The following is a 20,942-nucleotide window of genomic DNA, read 5'->3' as shown; positions in this document are numbered from 1 at the left end:
GTCAGGTTAGAGGAATGGGCCAAGCGAGAGGGCACACTGGCTGATAGCCAGCATGGCTTTAGGAAGGGCAGGGGTACACTCGATCAGTGTATCAATCTTGATTTGCTGATCGGGAAATATACCGAGGCCAAACCCGACTCACTTTACTTATGCTTTGCTGACCTGAGCTGCGCCTTTGACATGGTAGACCATTCTATTTTATGGTCAACCCTTTTACAGTCGGGAGCTCCAGAGGGCATAATTTTCTTTCTCGCCAGGTTGTATGGGAACCTACAAACTTGTGTGCGCTTTGGAACCAAAGGTGAATGCACCCCAAAATTTAGTGTTAAAAGAGGTATTAGGCAGGGCTGTGTATTGGCCCCCCTACTTTTTATACTATTTATTAATGGAATCGATGCCATTCTGAAAAAGATTAACGCTGACGCCCCCCAGATCAACGGCGTGCCCGTACAGGTGTTATTATACGCCCACGACGCCGTTTTATTATCTAGAACTCCCATGGGACTACAACGTTTGATTGATGGTTTTTCTACCTTTATTAAGGATAGGAAACTACTAATCAACAAGGGGAAAACATACACTATGACCTGTGGGGTTAAAAGTAAATTTTCAAATGCCTTTTTTATTGACAGCGAAAAGGTGAAGCAGGTAGATAAATTCTGCTACCTTGGTATCACCTTCTCCATAGATAGGAAATGGATAGAAGAATTTAATAATATTTGGAATAAAATGGCCAAAAATTCCTTTGGTGTTTTTAGATTTGCTTCTAAGGTTGGGGACCGACAAACCAGGGATATGCTTAAGATTTATCAAGCAAGATGTGTATGCATTGCGGTATATGGGGCGGGTGTATGGGGCCACAGTTGCAATAATACCAATTTGCAAACAGAGGAAAATTCCTTTCTAAAAAAGCTTCTGTGTCTACCACCTTCGGCCCCAACTGAGCTAATACACTGGGAACTAGGAATAAACTATATGATAGACCTGTTATCCTTAAGGCCACTTATGATCTGTTGTTCAATTTGGCTTAAGGTGGAAAAATCTTTTAATAGGTCTATAATAGAGGATTGCTTGACTCTGGATAAACATCTTAAGATTCTTGGATAAAATATGTTGTTGGTTCCTTTTCTGAGATATTTGACCTGAATATCCTGTTTGACCCAAGTGCAGCATCTAGGATACCCAAAGCTGAACTGAAAAGTAAATGTTTGGCCTTTAGGGCAAGGAAGCGGGCCTTAACCTATGGTTCCTTGACAACTGTTGTGTTGCTGGTAGAAGGTCTCCCTTTGTATTTAACCATGGTGACCAGCGCATCTCATCAGTTTGTACTTACTAGACTTAGATTCGGTATGGCACACCACTTGGTGGCTTTCCCGCCCATTAAGAAACATCCGTCGGGGCCATGTATGTGTGATGGCGTTTCTACACAGAGCACTTTGCACTTTCTATTGTTTTGTAAACTGTACTCAAATTTACGCATTGCTTTTCTGAAACCGATGTTTATAAAATACGGTATACGTACAGTTAACCAGGCAATGATTTTGATCTTTAATCTGGAATCGGCCGATATCTGTTTTTATACAGCCACATTTTTACATTACTGTGTTAATGCCAGGAAAAGCATGTGTTTTTAATGAACTATATATGTAACATTGTTTGTAAATCTTTTTAAATTCTGATGTATTTGTTATCATGATGTTTTGTATCCTTGTGCTTTTATGGCCATTTTACATGTGCCTAATAAAGCTTCATGAATTGAATTGAGTGTTGTTTGTGTTGAGAGTGCTCTAAATTTGAGCTGCTTTCCATCTAAACTTGAAGACTGCCCAGAGATTTCTGCTTCTTTTTTTTGCATAATTTATGCCACACTCTATGCCTGAAAGGGTTTGATTTTGACTTATACTCTGTGCTCTCTTGTGCCTGGGCAAAGCTATACCTCTCTGAAGATCTCTAATAAGAGTGAGACATGTGTCAGGGGTTGCTTTTATTCATTTCAGGTTGGCTTGGATAGTATTTCACCAATCCAAAGTTTTAATTCTGTGCCTTGAGCGGTAAAAGGCTTTGGCCATTTTACAGCTTTGCATGGATAGCCCTGTGCTAATCCTATGGTTAAAAACTTTGCTGGAGAAATGGCAAAAGTCTTTGTCCATTTCTATCTTGGCTTGGATGGCACTGTGCTAATCCTACGCTTTAAAGATTTCGATAGAAAAGCAGATATTTGAGATTAGAAAATTTAGAGTGTCGCTGGTGTTGATGTCAGGGGAGGAACATGATTTTGCTTGACTGATTCTTGATGCTTTAGAAAGCTTGTGAGTGGGAGGAGGTGTTTTTCTTACTTGAGCAGGATGGCCTGGGGGCTGTGCACAGACTCTTCCTGAGCTTCAAAGGATGCCTACCCTGTCACTGGAAGGTGTAGCTTACACCTACACCTGCCTTCCTATTGTTTTCTAGAAAGCCTGGACCCAAATGTAGTGGAAGAGAGATGCTACAGAATTGATTTGGAGTGGCAATAAGGTGGGGGTTGCCAATTATCATAATGGCACTTCTGGGAGGGAACAAGGAGCTCTGACAAGGAAAGGAAGATTATGCTGTGTTGGATCTAGGAAAAGAGAGGCACTGTGGGATAGTTTACAGCGAAGCATACAGGAGGTACTGCAAAAGTGCACACCTGGGAACTATTCCCCCATTGGTTAGGGAGTGGAGATGACTATCCCCACCTGTTGGCTGGAACTGGGCATACATGTGGCATTTCCTGTACCCTCTTCAGAATAGTCCTGGAGTTGTGAGGATCAGAAGAAGGACTGCCCTGCTGTCTGAATCCTAAAGGAAGGCTGGACCTACTTTCCTTGAATCCAGCACCGGAAAAGGCCGTTGGCTGCCCTCCTGTTTGAACTACAGGGGCACAACAATCTCCCAGAGTCCTCACTTCCTGCACCTACCCACTGACCATTTCCAAAAGGACATGCCCTGGACCCTGTGGCTCATGTCTTTTGAGTGAGTCCTAACCCCCAAGTGGTGCCCCCAAGCCCTGAACTCTTGGCTGGTGTTAGAGTGTACTCCTCTTTTCACCCATATTGCACAATTTTGAACTTAGAAATGTTTTGCAACTTACTGCCTGGAGAATTGTTGGAGACTGTGAACTCAGTCAAAACTGCATCCATTAATGTTCAATTGCCAGTTGACCTCAGCTTGCTGGTTTGCCCTGGTACATGAGAAATGACTTCCAGTTTCTAAGTTTGAACATAGAGAGCTTCATCGAGGCCAATGTCACACCCTTCCAGGACATGGATTCCAGACTTCACAACTTGGAGCTTTTCCTCATTCCTCAGCAACTGCACCAGGGTCCCACTCTTCAGCAACCCATCTACGTTGAGCCACGCTTCAGATCTAGCTTGCAGCATACCCCTCCAATGACCCAATTTTTCCCCAAAAAACGTTTTCAAGTCTGAAGGTAAAATTTCCACCGGGATGAACCTGGTCCTTGTATTTGAGCAGTGAACCATTGTGGTCGACCTTAACTTTTGACACCGACCAGATAACCGCTGCACTTTGTGCCTTTTGGTGCTATTTTTAATTCAAACTTTAAAAATTCATAGCTTTTGTTCTACTTATTGGATTTTTGATGTTTTGGGGACTTTTATATTTATTAATGTGTACTCTGGTTTTCTAAATTGATTTGGGATTTTTCTTCTGTTCAGTTTTCACTTTATTACTGTTTGCATACTCCATAAATAATTTACACGGTGCCTCTAAGTTAAGCATGACTGTTTTTTGCCAAACTACCAATGGGTTAATGGCAGGCTTATTTAGTGACCTGAGTGTTTACCTGACAAGAACTGTAAATATTATTTGAGGTAGGTTCTCACCCCTCGGAACTAATACTCCAGTTCCTTACACTAATCTTCTCATCCCTCAAGAAGATCTCATCACTCACTAGTATATATGTAATACTAAAGTTATATTCTCAGTTCTTGGCGTTCATGACCTCTAATTCACCCATGTTAATATTGTCTTGTGTTCCTGTCACAGTACACAATTATCAAAACACTCCTGAAAATGCAAAATGCAAAGGCACAGAACATCTGCACAACTTCCACCTCATTTGAGGATTGCAATACCTTCCTAGTGCACTGGAATCATCATGCACATATGTGTTTTAGGAGAATATTTACAAGAGTTTATCACCGCAGGAATTTAACTTTTTATGATCTCCTGTGTCGATAAACCCTTTGCGTTATTTACAAGCTGGCGTTAAGCCAGTTAATGCAAATTAACGCCTTCTTGTGAATAAGGCCACCATTAATGTAACACTTAGCATGAAGGGGGTGGCAGTGGGTGTTGTGGTTGGCATTCCACTGCAACACCCATCGCTTTTTTATGCCTCCCCCTATTTACAAGGGTGCCGTAAATATGGGGGAGTGCCAAAATTAAGACCAAAAAAACGGATCTTATCATGGCGAAATGAGAAGAAATATTAATTTGCCCTCATTTTTGCTTTTTCTATGTGTGCTGCATTGTGCAGCACACATAGAAACTGCAAATTGCTATGAATGATTGTTTATGTGAAGGAAGGTATCTCTTCCTGCACACAAACAATCATTAAAACAAATGACAATTTCCAACTTCTATGTGTGTTGCACCATAAACCACACATAGGAGTTACAAATCACCATTAGTGATTGTTTACATGCAGGAACTTCTATATGTGCTGCACAATGCAGCACACCTAGGAGTTACAAATCACCATTAGTGTTTGTTTACGTGCATGGAAGGGATTTCTTCCTGCACATACACAATCAGTCCTTAAACGTAGACACCCTTGCACAATGGTGCAGGGGTGCCTGCGCTGGCGTTAGGCAGCTGGATTTAGAGCCATCACTAAGGAAAATACAGGGGTGTACGGTATCATTGTAAATACGAGCATCCCTGCATTTTTAGAATGGTAGAGTGCGGCATTAGCAATTTTGGATTAACGAGGCGCTGTGCCATTTTTTTGTAAAGATGCCCCTTAGTTACTTAGTGTGAACTTATCTAGAGAGCAAGGAATGTTGAACAATTAGTTATAATTTCAATTTCGATTTAAAACATTTATAGAGCGCGACAGCTGCCCCAGCCAACGGGCGACCCAGCGCTAGGAGCAAAACAGCAGCAGAAAAAAGGATGACAGTCTACACAGTAGGAAAAAGAAACGTTTTAATAGCTTTCCTAAAATGAGTGAGATTGTCAAGGCCACGAATATGGGGGGAAAATAATTCCAGAGAATCGCCGCTCTATAATGGAAAGAACGACCTCCAGCTCGAACTTTTCTGACTAGAGGGACCCGTAGCAAATGTTGGCCCATAGAACGATGCGGCCGGGGGGAACATAGAAAGAAAGCAAATCTGTCAGTGAGCTAGGGGATCTGAGCTTCAGAATTTTAAAAGCTATACAGAGGGCTTAAAACTTGATCCTTTGAGCCACGGGCAGCCAATGAAGGCTGCCCATGCTTCTGGAGAACAGCAGCCACAAAGGTGATCTACAGTCACGTTTCCGATCTTACTGTGGTATGAAATGGATGTGAAAAATTCATTTTTATTAGTTATTTTGAACATCAGTTCTTAAATTTTGTATATTTCGGATATGTGGAATCCTTATCTTTGGTGCCTTTCTGGCTTGTTTGAAGTCAGCAAAAACAGGCTGTTTTGCTCATGTCTTTACACACTGGGGGCATATTACCAAGCAATAGCGATAATTATCGCTATTGCTTGGTTAGAGACAAAAATTTACCGCTGAGCTGCGGCGATTTTTATCGCAGATAAACCTTGGTATTACCAAGGTTTATCACAAATGCGATAAAAATCGGCCGCAATGCATGAATATCGCTGAAAAGTCCGCGATATTCATGCATTACCGAGCTAATGCTCTTAGCCATGTTATCCACCTCCCATTGGATTACATGGCTAAGACCTGCTCAGGGCAGGTGTTAGCTTTTGGAGATATTCGTGCTTAGTGCGAATATCCCCATAAGTTGGTAATAGGAGATAGCGATGTTAGCAACTGTTTCCAGTCGCTAACATCTTGGCACTCCCACTTTACATGTCATTAGTGATAAATATCACTGACATGCAAAGTGGGGCCCAAGATGGTCGTTATCTCCTACTAACTGTCATTAACTGGTGTTAGCGACAGCTAGGTAATAGGGAGATAATTTTATCTGCGCTTTCTTTGCTTTTAAAGCCAAAAAAGCAGAGATAAACCCCCTTGATCATATGCCCCCTGGTGTTGGCATAACTGCTCTTTGCTCGTCTGAGGCTAATCTAAGATTCACTTGCAATGTTTATATTTTATTGCCCTGTTGTCTGCCAATATATGTGAATGGGACAAGCAATGTCCACTTGTAACAGTTATACCTGCTTGATCGATTGTCTGCCAATGTATGAAGAAACCAGCAGTGTCCACGGATAATGTTTATGCTCGTTTGTTCGCTTGTCTCTCAGGATTTGTGAATCTCAAACAAACCTTAACCTTGTTAACTAGTGAGAGATTGTTTCTTCTTTAAATATTTTACACATCACCAGGCCATACAACATGTATAAATGTATTTATTTATTAAGGAGTTATATATAGCGCAGGCCTTCCCCGTAAATAACCTTGCAGATCTTTGTACGATATTACTCTTGTAATAGCCGTCCTAGCACTGTGTTTTTGTGCACCCGCACATCAATACCAGGCAGTGTGCCAGTCTGGCAATGCCAGATGGGTTAGCTTGAAAGCCAAGTACAAGTACGTTGTTTGGTCCCTTGTGTCATGAAAGGATCAATAAAAATGATGCACACTTTGGCCCTTTCAGGCTGGCCCATCTGGCAGTATCGGAATGCTAAACTGTCCTACAAACCAGGCCAACACTGATTGTCAGAGAGAAATCCCCAGCTTCGAAGAATATCTAATTTTTCCGTGTTGGGATCCTCTTCGATCTATACGTGGCTTTCAAGACCACTGGTCACAGTATGTGCTGCTTGACTATGAAGGTATGCATTCGATGTTACCTGTTTCCTGTACAAACATCTGCAGTAAGTTAAATTAGGCTCCATCCTTTCTGACCTCACAACTTATTACTTTGGAATAGTACTAGGACCAGCCATTTCAACAATCATGATCAACAGCTACCTGGCAACGTAAACTAATTTCTTCCCGGCCCATCCCATTGGGTCCCAGCTCTGCCTCGAGATATAGTAAGAATCTGTGGATCTTCAGTGAGTATGAAATTGTCTCAAAGATAACCAGCAGTGAATGAAGATCAATTATTTCTGCCTCAGCAATTAGGTTAACCTGGAATAGGAGATCCTACTTTTCGGGCCCTGCTATACCACCTCTTTTCTTTTTCCTGGTCAGAGTCCTTGAGTCCACTTCCAGCACATCCAGACGAGGAATGTAAGCTGGTTGACTTTTTTGAAAATGGTCTTGCTTTTAGATGATATTTTCATGCAGTAAACAAAAATGCATTTCATCACTTACACCAAGTTCGCAGAATCCTTCTTCTGGTAACATTTCTTTAAATATTATCCTGATTATAGTAGAGGACTTCTATCTGATTACTACTCTTCCCTGTAAAGGCGACTTCTTTAAAAAGAAGTTCAGTAGTCTTCGTAGGACCCAAAATCAGACTTCCCAGCTTGTACTCAATATGAGATGTCATGACCACTTAATGCCACTCAATAGTCTATGATTCGCGGCAAAGTGTTCAGAATAGATGATTAGTTTACAGTAAAGCTGTGTGAAACCGTCTCACATTTAGCAAACTGTGAGAAGGAGCCTAATCTGCAAAGAAAGAGAAAACAGTTTAGTGTGCCTCTATAAAGCAACAGGGAATACGTTGGGATGGTATTAGAGCTGATGTAGTCGGACGTGTTATTCAGGACATCCAACGTTTATTAGCATTTCTCGCAACCTTGTATGTCTCAGTGAACTAACCACAGATCATGGTGCAAACCTCAGGGTGTAACATTGGAATCTGCAGCTTCTGCAGTGCAGTGGGCAGCACAATTTGTAGGCCGGTGTGTGTCTTAGGGGGGTGGCTGACATCATATGTACTGTGACAGATCTGGGTGCAAATTGTACGGATTAAATGGAGCAATGCTTGTTATCTGACCGCTGTACTCATTGTCTTTGAGGCCATTGAAGTTTCGTATGTAAATTATTGATCACGTGCCAAGGTTTACATATTTGTAATTTGTGGTTTACAAACAGTTCTCTACATCAAAAGGCTTTAAAACTGAAATCATACTCTACTGTTAGTTACTTAGCACAATCACTTACATTGATGGATTAATGCACAACTTTTACAACGTGTGTAAAAACTACAGCCATTAATTTAAACCGAATGGTAATTTTACATCTGACAAACTCGGTGGTAGCCTTTCTTTCTATGTAATGCACACAAATCAAACTTGACAACTCGTATTTTGTTTCCAAAAATGTAAACATTTGACTCTAACAGAATGATCGTATGGAAATCATTAGGTGACATCATGTTTTCTATTCTTGAATAGTTATATGTGACATCAATTGACTAAAGACTTGAAGAAACTAGAATGGAGATTGACTGTGACAGATGGTCCATTTTATAATCTCCCGAATAAAAACAAAAGAGACAAAATAAAACCGTAGTCCCCCTGTCCTCTAAGAGCATCACAGATCTTTTTAACTAAATGCTTATCTTGCAGACTCTAGAACAAACATGCGCTTAGTAGTCTTTGCTCTAACTTCCTCGAGACATGCACACTTGAATAAAGGGGGACTTGGAGTTAAGGAGTCCTACCTACACATTGCTCGGATGTAAAAATTCATCATGCAAATGTACTGCACCAACACAGGGATCCCATAATTTTATTTTACAAAATACATACCCATAACAGAAGATTTTGTTTCTCATCCCTTTGTTCAATGAAGTTTAAGACTTTTAAGTGCGATTCCTTTAAGCCAGTTTTGAGGTTGTTCCTTGGCAGTAAGCAAATCATTTCAGTCTTACACAATGACTTTTTACACCCCTTAAAAATGTTTTTTTTTTCAAAAACTGGGCCTATGAGAATTTAAACATTTATACATCATGTTGACACCCAGTGCAAATGATTTTACAATGGAGAAAAACATTTTAAAAATGTTGAATAGGCACTTACTGGAATTACAGTTAATCCTGATACAGTCTAGATGGGGAAGAATAGATGAAAAATGAAAATTTATCCTTCAAGGTAACAGCTGCAGACATCCAATAAAATGACAGTCCACCCTTCCGGGGACGGACACATGCAAATATGGCCACTCAATACCGTTTTTATCCTTTACATATTGCAATAGCGCAGAGATATTGTGTGAAAACGCATTTGTACATATGACAAAATAGATTTTAAAAATGGCCAAATTCAAACCAAGCTACATGGGGACAAATGAAGGTGAAAGCGGTTCTTTATCTGCCAAGCATGTCTGACCAGGACAACTCGCCCATAACTTCCCATGTGTGAAAGAACATACAGTTATTCTATGTGCATTTATTTTTAATAGTGCTCCTTCACAATGGGGTGCTAACAGGCATGCCTCGATCAGACACCAAGGACCGCTGCAGTTTACCACCAAGGCTGAGTTATGCAGAACTTTGTGTAGCAAAGGGCATGGTTATATATATAGTCTAGTATAATTTTATAAAGGCATATAATATGTCTGGTAACGTTTTGAGGCATATATTTGCTATATGTGAAGACATTGCATCCTTAGTTGAGAAGGGAGAAAGCGATTTTGACTTGGAATGGCTGAGCTGAATATTAATTTCCTGGCCAACTTATGATGGGGAATGTGCTATGGCGTTATTTGAACATATGTTGTGTGCACTATATGCTTTCATTAGTAAGTAGAATTAGCTTCCATTAGTGATTTCCATTAAAACATGAGTCCTAGGGCAAATGTTAAATCTGTAACACCTGCAGGGCTGTAATAAAGGTTGGGCGGGCAGCTTTTTGCCCAAACACCGCACCTTTAAGATACCCGTGCTGCTGAAAAATACATTTTAAATACCAGAAAAGTGGGCTTGCTTAATTTTGTGACATGTTCATGGTTAGAAATGTAACAAAAGCTACTGCTTAGTAGTACAATATGATGGAACTGAGTCCATTGTTTCATCTGGCGTTGTTTCTGTTCTAAACTAGGTGCTTGTGCTGCTGAAAAACCAGAAAGGGATCCCACATGATGTTTGGGACCCGGATCCCACAACAAAAAATGGTTACAGGCCAAAACCTGTTGCTATTTCTTAATATTGAGTTTACACAGCTGCTAATGCACTGGTCGACCAATCTGTGAAGATTACTAATGTGAATTAAGATGATCAAACTGAGACAAAGGAACCAGGGGAGTCAGAAGTTAAGCGGTGATTTTGAAGGCCCTGGATTTTTAGGGTTTTTTTACTGGGTACAACATGCGTTCAGGAATATAGGCTGCGTATTATGAAATATATATGCCTCATGGCAGGCAAATGGATGCTGAGCAACATTCCCAGGATAGCCACAGCATAATAAAATATAGTCTTAGGATCAGCAACACAGCTTTTAAACACGTACATGCCCACATAGTTTGAACAATACTTTTCATACTCAAAAGCTGTGCTTATAATGATTTGTTTGTGGCTATGTAGATATATCTCTTTAATTCGCTAAGTTGTTTTGAAACAATCTTGAGAATAATTGAACATTTAAATCAGCTCTTATTTCTTCCCCACTATCTTGTACTAAAGAAAGTGAAGCATACCGTTTATAAATAAAGAAACAAAACTATATATTCAAAAAAGGCAGTCTTTCAAACGACCTACAATTTTAGATTTTGATAAAATACCCTTTTTAAAATAAGAGCAAATGATGAGGCATAAGTCGTATATATACATATATATATTCATGAAAAATATATATTTTAGTGAGTTTCTATACTTTCTCAGACAGTTTAAATGTTCCAGAAATTGTTCCACATTTAACTTATGTTAGACTGCACTTGGGAGGGCGCTAGGAAATGAGTGTAGTAGTTGCTATATATAATAAATATGAGTCTTATTGAGCAAAGCTCTATCAAATTGGGTTTTGCATGTGAAATACCCCTCCATCATAAATGTTCCAGAGTGGTAAATTCCGTGCATTTAATTGAACATTAAGTGAAAAATTGTATTCATCTGTTGTATTTACGCTTTATGTTTTGAAGAACATTTCACTATCCTGACGCTCTTAATTGCTCGCTGCCTCATCTGAAAGAATAATAATACAATGCTCACATATTAACAATCATGCCTTTGTGGAGTATGAATAAACTACAAGACCTAATTTTGTTTCCATGTAGCTGAGTTTGTCATGTGTCGTCAACCGCATCAGAAAAGTGGTTGCAAACAGCCAGGGACCAATAAAGGCACACGTCTTTGCACAGAAACCTTTTGTTTAGAAAGCTCGCTGATGCCATTTTATCTCTTCGCTTCTAAAATGGTGGATTCTGAAAAAATCTTCCCGTTGTAAACCTGTAATATAACCAAATGCCACTAGGTGGGGATGCAGGACTGTATCGAGTCTGGATTGCTCTGCATTGCCTGACGTTAAAAGAAATGTTCTGATACAGCGCTTCACTGCCCTATGTTTCTACACAATTGTTCTTTACATAGCCACTGATATTTAAGTCTGTGAACTGCTTAAAACCCCATAATCTTCACAGCAGGCTGGAGTTTTAAAGGCAGAGGCAATCGTTGGATAGCGTGGCATTTATTTGCAATACGAGCATGTGTTTAGGCACCAAAAGATGTGAGCATGTAATAACTGGAAACACCCAGGCGTGCATGCTCTGAAAGCAGAGAAGCATTCTTTTTCTGTGAAAGGCTGCGTGTTTTATGATCACATGGCTGTTTGCTAAAGGGCCGCAGACTTTGGGCATTGAAGGGTGCGTGTTATCTTTTAACCCCATGGCTGCTAAGGCAATTCCCCTCCTGTGCTGGGAATCGCTGTATTCCTTTATTTCATGACGAGCTGGGCTCGTCATCAGTGTTTGAGGAGGCTACACCATGACGAGCCCAGCTCGTCATGAGTGTGGAAGGGGTTAAACAAAAAAAAAAAAGGCATAGTCGATTAGTACAGAGAAGATGGGATCGCCCACAGAGAGAAGCACGGGGGGTGGGGTGCAGCACATCATGTGTGAACTGCAGATTCTCTCTGATGCGTGCAGTAGATTGCGCTGTCTGCCAGCCAGAAGAGGCTGACCCACTTTGAACTGTTAAGGAGTTTTCGGCACGCACACTTTAAATTATGTAACTACTGACAGGGTATATTTATGGCAGCGCTCATAAATATTCTGAAAAAGAGCATCACCCAGTGTTGAGATGGGTGGACTAGGCTTCTCTCTTTAAGCACCCCGAAGCAGAGAAAAGGTCACATTACAACAGATTCAATTGCAGTGTGCAAAGAGAAAAACATACTTAGATATACTAACAAATCATTATTAAAATTAAATAATAAAAAAAAAAACAGTGTTTGCCAGGTGGCTGATGTTCCTTGCAGGTTTGTGCCAAACTGACTGTTAGAAAAAATACATTCAGGCAAACAAAATATTGTGTTGGGTGGGTGGAGGTGTTACCTAGGTTGACCGTCAGTTTCACGCGTCCTGCATCAAGCTCTAAGCGGAGGGTGTCCGCCGAGTCCCTAGAGGTGGTGGCCATCAAAATACCATAAGCCCGCTGGGACCTGAAACGCAAGGACACATCTTCTGCCTCTGTGTGCATGACAACGGGGAGCTGGATCTTCATGAACATGCTTCCATCGTAACTCAGCACCGTTGCCTCTGCAAAGGAATGGAAGATAATTGCAACACATGATTTGCTGTGCAAGGTCACCAGTGTATTGTTGCGGGCATGTATACAATAGTTGCCACCTCAGTACATGAATAGTGCAGCTGTGCTGCTGTCAATACTTTTTGGAGTCCGTCATGTACAGCCAAATCTAATCTTAGATGTAACAGGTGACTACTAGAACCAAGCAAAGAATATCGGACACATTTACCCACACACACAAAGATGGCTCCCAAGCTTGCCAGGTATATTGCGGTTACATTATAACTACATCCGACAATTTGACAATGTATTCATTTGTTATACGTAATGGTACCTAACGTTTGAGTAAAATAAATCTATCTATCTATCTATCTATCTATCTATCTATCTATCTATCTATCTATCTATCTATCTATCTGTCTAGATAGCTATTTATCGCTTTCTCTCTCTCCCTCTCTCTCTCTCTCTCTCTCTCTCTCTCTCTCTCTCCCTATATATATATATATATATATATATATATATATATATATATATATATATATATGTATGTGTTTGTGTGTGTGCACATACATATATGTACACATACCCGCACACGCATATGGCTAATTAAGCATTTGATCTGGTTTTTTTTATAACAATTTCTACTGTGCAATACTGGGATTATTAAGAGTTGTTTCATCTAAGCGATCCCGTACATTCGTGTGAAGAAGTTATCGTGTGCGATCAAGGAAGCCTTTCGGTAATAAAATAAAAAAAAATTAAAAATGGTATGCATCTCCCCAATACTGAATTTACCACACAGGTGCCGCAAAGCCACGAACACAACCATCAACACATACGAATGAATTATATATTTGCAAGACAAATTAAAGTACAAATTCAGGTCATTGTGATATTCACGATGGTTGTGGTTATCTTCGATGGGAGAAGAATCGCAGAGTGAGCTAGTTTGAATGATAAATAAAACAGTAGTTGATGACCGTCATCTGTCTAATGCTTATAACTGCACATATTGCGATCATCTATTACCCCACTACAAATGTGCCCGAAACGTTTCAAGCTGCCATCCCTTTCCCTCTTGACCCAATTATCCATGTAGTCCATTCTTGCAAATAAAACGTGGTTCAGTCCCATCCGCCCTACAAGGTACTCCACATCTGGAAACAAAATCCACTCTTTTCTACCTTTCAAGCTGTACCCTCCATTGTCAAGACTACCCCCGCAAGAGGGATTACTGCAACACTCTAGTTCTTGAAATCTATTAAAATGTTGTTTAATCTATTCACAAAGCCACTACCTTTTCCCCACAAGACCTCTTCAACCTTCCAGGTCCATCCACCCCAGAGACAGTAAGTAGGAGAGAGCCAGGCTTACTGCAGCTTAACCTGCGGGATGTCAATGTGGACTTATACCACCGATTGAAGCAGTGTGCAGTGTGGCAGGGAGACATTCAGAATCGTTTCTGCTGTGAACTGATATCACACTGGTCACTCATGTTTTGTTCTATGCAGCTTAACTTCAGTGCTATTCAAAAATCTTTTTAATATGTCTTTTTTCTCTCTTTTGTGGAAATGTACCTGACTATCCAGGTCTGAATCATACTTAATTTTTAGTAGTAGTATTTCAATCGGGGCTTAAATTACCATTTTTTTTCCAATAGTAAGATATTCTTACTAAGGGAAAACAGCGTTTTGAATCAGGGGCGGGCCTTGCAATTCATGTGTAATTCTCACCTAGCACAGGAGTAAACCCAAGTACTCACAAAAAAAGCTTTGTACATAGGCATAATTAAAGTTATGTGAGGCAGTGACAGTGGGCTTGTATTTCTGTCTGTGCTCGATGAGGGATTCTGAGAGCATTAATGTCCATAGCTGTCAGGCGTTAACTGCTGTTAGTTCATTACATGCGCACCCCTCACCATTGGCTTCGACTTTTAATGTAGGGCGGGCAATGGACTGCGGCTGCCGCGCCAGCCGACTGTGTTACCATATTAATGCCTTGAGCTCAGGACTTTAAAGCTTAAATAGAATCCCTCAATGACTTTTTTAATTTGTTTTCCGATGTTATAGAATTTATTTTTGAGTAGGGTACACATCTCGGAATATGTGCACAAAACATGTCTGATTCAAATGAAAGAACACGAATGCACCCACACTAAGGGGATTATTTATTATGCATCACCTTTGCACCAGGTAAAGTGGTATATAAGTGAAGCAAGGCTCTCCTAAAGATTCATAAATCCACAGAAAGCCACACACTCCGGCTTTCAGTGGCCTGGGAGTAAGGCAGCACAGCGCAAATTACTGCGTAGTTTTACTCTGCACCTGGGAGACGTTTTTCCCATGCAACACCCATGGAATTTGACTTGACAAAGCGATGTAAACCTGAGGAAGCATCAAATCTGTATACCTCTCAAGGTGAGGCGTAACAAGGAGAACTATATTTATTTCTCCTCATTTAATTCTCTTACCAGATGTGCTGCATTTTTCTGCACACAACGAAAAAGGAAAACACCTGGTAGGATTGTTTTTTGTGTAGGAAGGTGCTCCTCCCTGCACAAAAACAATCCTGTATGCAATGAAGACACCCTTGAAACATGGTATGACTCATTAAACTTTCACTTAGGCATATGGCAGTGCAGCAATGAGCTTTGCTGCCCGGCTCTACGCCAATATGCCATACCTTAGGCCCTTAAACAGCAGTGGTTCTTCCATACTTCTTTGCCGTTTTTTTTTGCTTTTAGTGAGTTAGAAACTTTTTCTTTCACTGAGGGTTTTCTTTCTCCCAGTTTATTAGGAGACACTTACAAAACGCATTCAAAATAAAATACCAATAATTAGTCAAAACATCATCCAATCAGAAACTGCACTGTGCTGTGACAAATACAGAACTAATTGTAAAATATGCAATTATTTACAGTGCTTCCAGTTTTTAAATGAGAACCTAAACTTAAAAAGCAGATAGTGTTTTAAGACTACCAGAAAGTGTATCTATAACATGCACTTGACCAAGTCCCTTCAACATGGTCACACCGAAGAATTGTCTTCGTGCATTCTATACTCTGTGACTTTTCAGATTATAGGGCTTCCTTCATGGTCCAATATTTTCCACTTCATTTTAAAGCAGTCCTCAAAGGATTTAGACTGTGCCAAATGCATGCCTAATTTTGACAGGGTGAATCCGAAAGCATTGCATTCTAATGCAGTGAGAGATACCGAGTAGAGGGGCTTTATAGATTAACATTCTAAGTCGGGCAACTTTATAAATTGGCACTCTAGCAACAAAATTGTTAATTAAAATTATGCGGCTTATGAACAGTAATGGGATTTTTCAAGATTACATTTTCTAACACTGCAGCAGAGAATACGAACCCCTTTGGCTCATAAGAACAATTGAAGTAAAGGGACTATTTGTGGGTTTATCTGGATGAGAAGCTACGCTGTGTGCCTTACGAGGGCAGTACCAATTTTCTCACATTAAACTGTCTGCCGTTCTTGCACAGTGTTGTTGGTTTTCTGCCCTGAGAACCACAATTTGCATTTATAAAAATATTGATCACCAAATGTTTCAACCTCATATATCTTGAAAAACAAATGATACCGTTTCCAGGGTCGTACTGGCAAGTGATAATTAGTGAGGGCATGGTGTCACAGCTGTATTTTAGGAAAGTTTCTCTTTTTGTGTGACCACTCATAGGACCCTCACCGGATTGCCCCTACAGGGGGTACCTCTATGTAAAATGTTTGTGTTTTTACACATTCCTGTTTGCTTTGAGGGCTTATGGGTGTTTCTTGTCCATCATACAAGTCTGATATGATACATGTGTTTTTAATCAATAGTGCTTTGTGTCCATTTAAGGGTAACATTGTTCTGAACATTCCATAATTCCCTAGCTCAACTGGGGTAAATTAGACACTTTCAGTTTGTTTTTGCTCCTATGTTGACAGCCTGGCATTAAGATATGTGTAAGTCTGTCCTACTTAACCCTTCAGGTTCCTAGCTCACTGTCCCACATACAGAATAGGGGCCATATTGCAAAAGTGCCCTGGGGGCGCAGCAGGTGTTTGTGTCTGCTTTGTGTGCCCTTAGGGCACTTTGGTATTACAGGAGGGGTCACAATCGCTTGTGAGCACCCTTCTGTAATACAGATAGTATTCGTTCAAATACAGCGCTATCATTAGAGAGTGTTCCCTCATTTGCATTGTGAGGTAGCCCCATGCAAATGAAGGAATCTCTTTCCCTCTGTGCCCGCAACTTATCATCGACATGGGCGCAGAGGCGAACATGGCTTTAGGAGGCGCACTGAAAGTGCACCACAAGTAGATGGCTTAACTTCAGTGCACCTTCTAAAGTAGCCCTCTGGACGGGTGAAAGGGGGTCCCATGGACCCCTCAGATATCTTCTTGCAGGCAGATGCAGTCACACACTGCACCCACCTGCAAAGGGATCGCTAATCCCTCTTAAAAGTGTTGTCAGGTTACTGCCTGCTTAGAGAAACATGGTGCAGCTTTTACCCTGTACCGGTTTTGGGGTTTCACCCCTCATCAGCCAGGATAGCTTGATTCCAGTGACAGAGTAAGTCCAGGACTTACATCTAGGCATACTTGACACACTTAGGGTGAGAAAGCAAAAGACACACACTTGATGGATGGAATGCAGAACAAATCAAAACATTCACCCCCAGTCAAGAGATCTGGGTTAAATCCATCATTCTTTTGCTCAACATGCCACCCCAGTTTAGACCTGGCCATATGCAAATCAGTCTTGACCCTGTGCCTCATGGGAACAGTCCAGCCCGAACTGCCAAGCCAGGTCCTCCCTGGACTGAAAACAAGCATCCTTGAACCGTTTTCGAGGTTTCACCCCACATCAGCCAGGATAGCTTGATTCCAGTGACAGTGAGCCCAGGATCCTCGTCTGGGCATACCTGGCGCACTTAGAGCGAGAAAGCAAAAGACGCACAATTGATGGATGGAATGCAGAACAAATTAAAACATTCACTCCCAGTCAAGAGATCTGGGTTATATCCATCATTCTTTTGCTCACCATGCCACCCCAGTTTAGACCTGGCCATACGCAATTCAGTCTTGACCCTGTGCCTCATGGGAACAGTCCATCCCGAACTGCCAAGCCAGGTCCTCCCTGGATGGGAAACAAGGAACCTAGGACCAGTTTTGGGGTTTCACCCCTGATCAGCCAGGATAGCTTGATTTCAGTTACACAGTGAGCCCAGGACCCATGTCTTAGCATACCTGGCACACTTAGGGCAAGAAAGCAAAAGACACAATAGATGGACAGAATGCCGAACAAATCAAAACATTCACCCCCAGTCAAGAGATCAGGGTTAAATCCATCATTCATTTGCTCATCATGCCACCCCAGTTTAGACCTGGCCATATGCAAATCAGTCTTGACCCTGTGCCTCATGGGAACAGTCCACCCCGAACTGCCAAGCCAGGTCCTTCCTGGACCGTAAACAAGCATCCTAGGACCGGTTTCAACCCTCATCATCCAGGATAGCTTGATTCCAATGACACAGTGGAGGCAAGCATAAAGTATTTGCGCCACAGTTAGACTACAGTAACTTAATAAAACCACCACAAAAAGCTTCCACACAGGTTTAGTTAAATAGATGTCCTGTGGTTCCCACACAGTGGGGCTGTTTGCTTCTTTCTCTCCTTTTCTTCCCGGAAAGTGAAATCCGACAAGAGTATGGAACAGCATGTATGCCGTTCAGGTAGGCACTATAACGAGGGCCCTACCACCTCTGCCTTCCGCCATGCTATTGACTCTATACTGGCATCACTCTCACTGCTGCACCCCTGCCCTTAATGAATCTGTGAATCTGTGTCCTCTCCCTTAACGAGCCCCCTCACCGGCAACCAGCAAGTGCACATTCGCCTGTCCTGTGCCCCCTGACATTGTGTTCAATGTGGTGATGATTGGTGACTCCTGGCCATGGTAAGCTGGAGCCTTTGGTATGTGGATGGCTGCAGAAGCTCGACTCCCATGCAGAAGCCTAACTTTTCCTGTTTTTTGGGATTCTATGTCCCGATGTGAGGTCTCTCTAGGTTGATTCCAACCTCAGTTTTAGGGATCCTTCTCCTCTCTGTTCCTACATGAAGGAACATTGTTCTTCTTTTCCTGAACATGGCTGCCCTCTTTTCTGCTGGGAAACTGACATAGGACTTGAGGCTGGATGCACAATTATTCACTAAAAGCATGGCAGGAATGTAAGCTCAGTAATGGTAATGGGCTGGAATACTATTATAATACTACAGAGCCTCTACTGATCAAAGTCTACCAACTCACAGTGCAGGATATTCTGGGGAAGATAGTTTCAACTGGTTCTTGGAAGACCAATTCTGTTTGCTAATAACCTTTTATGACCACAATACTCAAAGCAAATATTGTTGAAAAGCTTTGGACACCTGAACCGTGTACACATGGTCCCTTAAATTGCAAATACCACTCAGACACATTTGTGCCAAGACTACTACTACAAGTAATACTTTCTTTAGTGCAAAAGTTAATTTGAGTAACTGGGCAGATCCCTACTCTTTTGAGAAGGATATCTTGGATCTCTCGCATTTAACTTGAATGTATGAGGTAAACAACTTTCCTCAAAGAACATAGGGACTAGAGAACAGAAATCCCATTGTCTACATCTCACAAGACGTCATCTGAGACTCCCACACATTAGTACAACAGAAGAATCCATAGGTCAATGCTACTCCAAATAGTTTGCAGGGCCAAGCATCCGCGAATACCAAGATATTCAATTCTCCAGAAAGATGGTTATCGGAATCCGGACCTGACTCCCTCAAAATAATTTACCAATCTCTCCAATAACACAGCAAAACATCTCAAACACACACTCTTATTAGCCCAACCAGAAACACTCATCTCCAACTTCTATATTTGCTTGACGAAAGAACAATAAAATCAGACCTCGTCTTCTTTACAGAATGTACAGCAAGGTGGAAAAAATCGATCCACGCAGTTCTACAGATTTCAAAATCCATCAAAATTCCACATGGTCGCAAATTGTCCATGTCTCTCACTCACCTATTCAAGGCAGAAGTGGCATTATCGATCTACAAGACTGGCATCATACTGGAACAAGCATCTGACCCTATCTAGAAATCTTTGATTAATGGTTCCCCAAACTATGAACACACATGAGAGCGTCTTCATGCCAGAACACATCCCAAGACACACAGACCAATCAACAATCTCACAGAACTGAAAGCACACTAGAACAAGGCCGAAACCCAATGGAAAGGCACTGTTCCACACCACAGGACTCACCGTTTACAATGCAATCAATCCAGATGTACAACACAAATGACCAAGACCCTAACCCAGTTAATTCCACTGCAATAAAGACAAAAATTAAACAGTATCCTAGTCGAACACCAATCCCTCACAATCCAGATATTACCTCTCTGATACCAATGACCAATGGAGAGGAATGAAGAGCTGAAGGGATCACTATAGACGAGTCAGTTATAACTGAGAGGAGCTTACAACAACACTCCTCCAGAATAAAGGCGTTCATTGATTCCCAAATGGGTTCAACCATTATAGCACAAATACCACACACCAGTGCCCTCTGTAAGCCCACCAGCTGCACACCTAGCTCAGAGCTTTAGAAGATTCTAAGAAGTGAGCACACCACTAATGAAGACGCAGGAAAAAAACTCTACAATGAACTAAACTATCCACTGAATGGGCTCGTAGTGTACAACAAGGCAAATACCAAATCCAGACAACATGATATTTAAATAGTACACACCCAGATACATTTGTAGAGTTGATTGTTAGAATTGGGGTCTTTATTTGGCAGAGGTAGGTACCTTTCTCCAAGTAAGAACACTTGCTTCTAGTTGGGGTAAGGGGGATACACACTCTAGATAACCCCTGCTGACCCCCTTGGTCCTTGGTAGCTTGGCACAAGCAAACAGGCTTAACCCAAAGGCAACATGAAAAGGATTTGAACTCAAAACACACAGTAATACCATGATAACACCACAAATGGACACCACACCAGTTTAGAAAAATAAGGTATCTCTATCTAAACCAACAAATGATCAAAGCGACAAAAAATCCAGCATACATGTAACAA

General features: G+C 41.3%; 1 protein-coding gene across 17 annotated transcripts in view; it reads right to left on the bottom strand.

Moving 5' to 3' along the window:
* The window catches only part of NRXN1 (neurexin 1), a 1,556,457-nt gene that overhangs the window by 668,070 nt on the left and 867,445 nt on the right, over positions 1 to 20,942 (bottom strand). For all 17 annotated transcript variants that reach the window (XM_086927741.1, XM_086927742.1, XM_086927749.1 and 14 more), the window contains 2 exons: positions 12,622 to 12,825; positions 9,156 to 9,182 (listed from right to left, as the gene is read on the bottom strand). In XM_086927741.1, the coding sequence (XP_086783867.1) occupies positions 9,156 to 9,182; positions 12,622 to 12,825 (231 nt within the window). The remainder of the gene's footprint in view (positions 1 to 9,155; positions 9,183 to 12,621; positions 12,826 to 20,942) is intronic.

The sequence above is a fragment of the Lissotriton vulgaris genome, chromosome 6, assembly GCF_964263255.1.
Source record: "Lissotriton vulgaris chromosome 6, aLisVul1.2, whole genome shotgun sequence".
Lineage (NCBI taxonomy): Eukaryota > Metazoa > Chordata > Amphibia > Caudata > Salamandridae > Lissotriton > Lissotriton vulgaris.
Note: the sequence above shows the minus strand (reverse complement) of the source record. Positions and strands in the feature narration are given on the sequence as shown.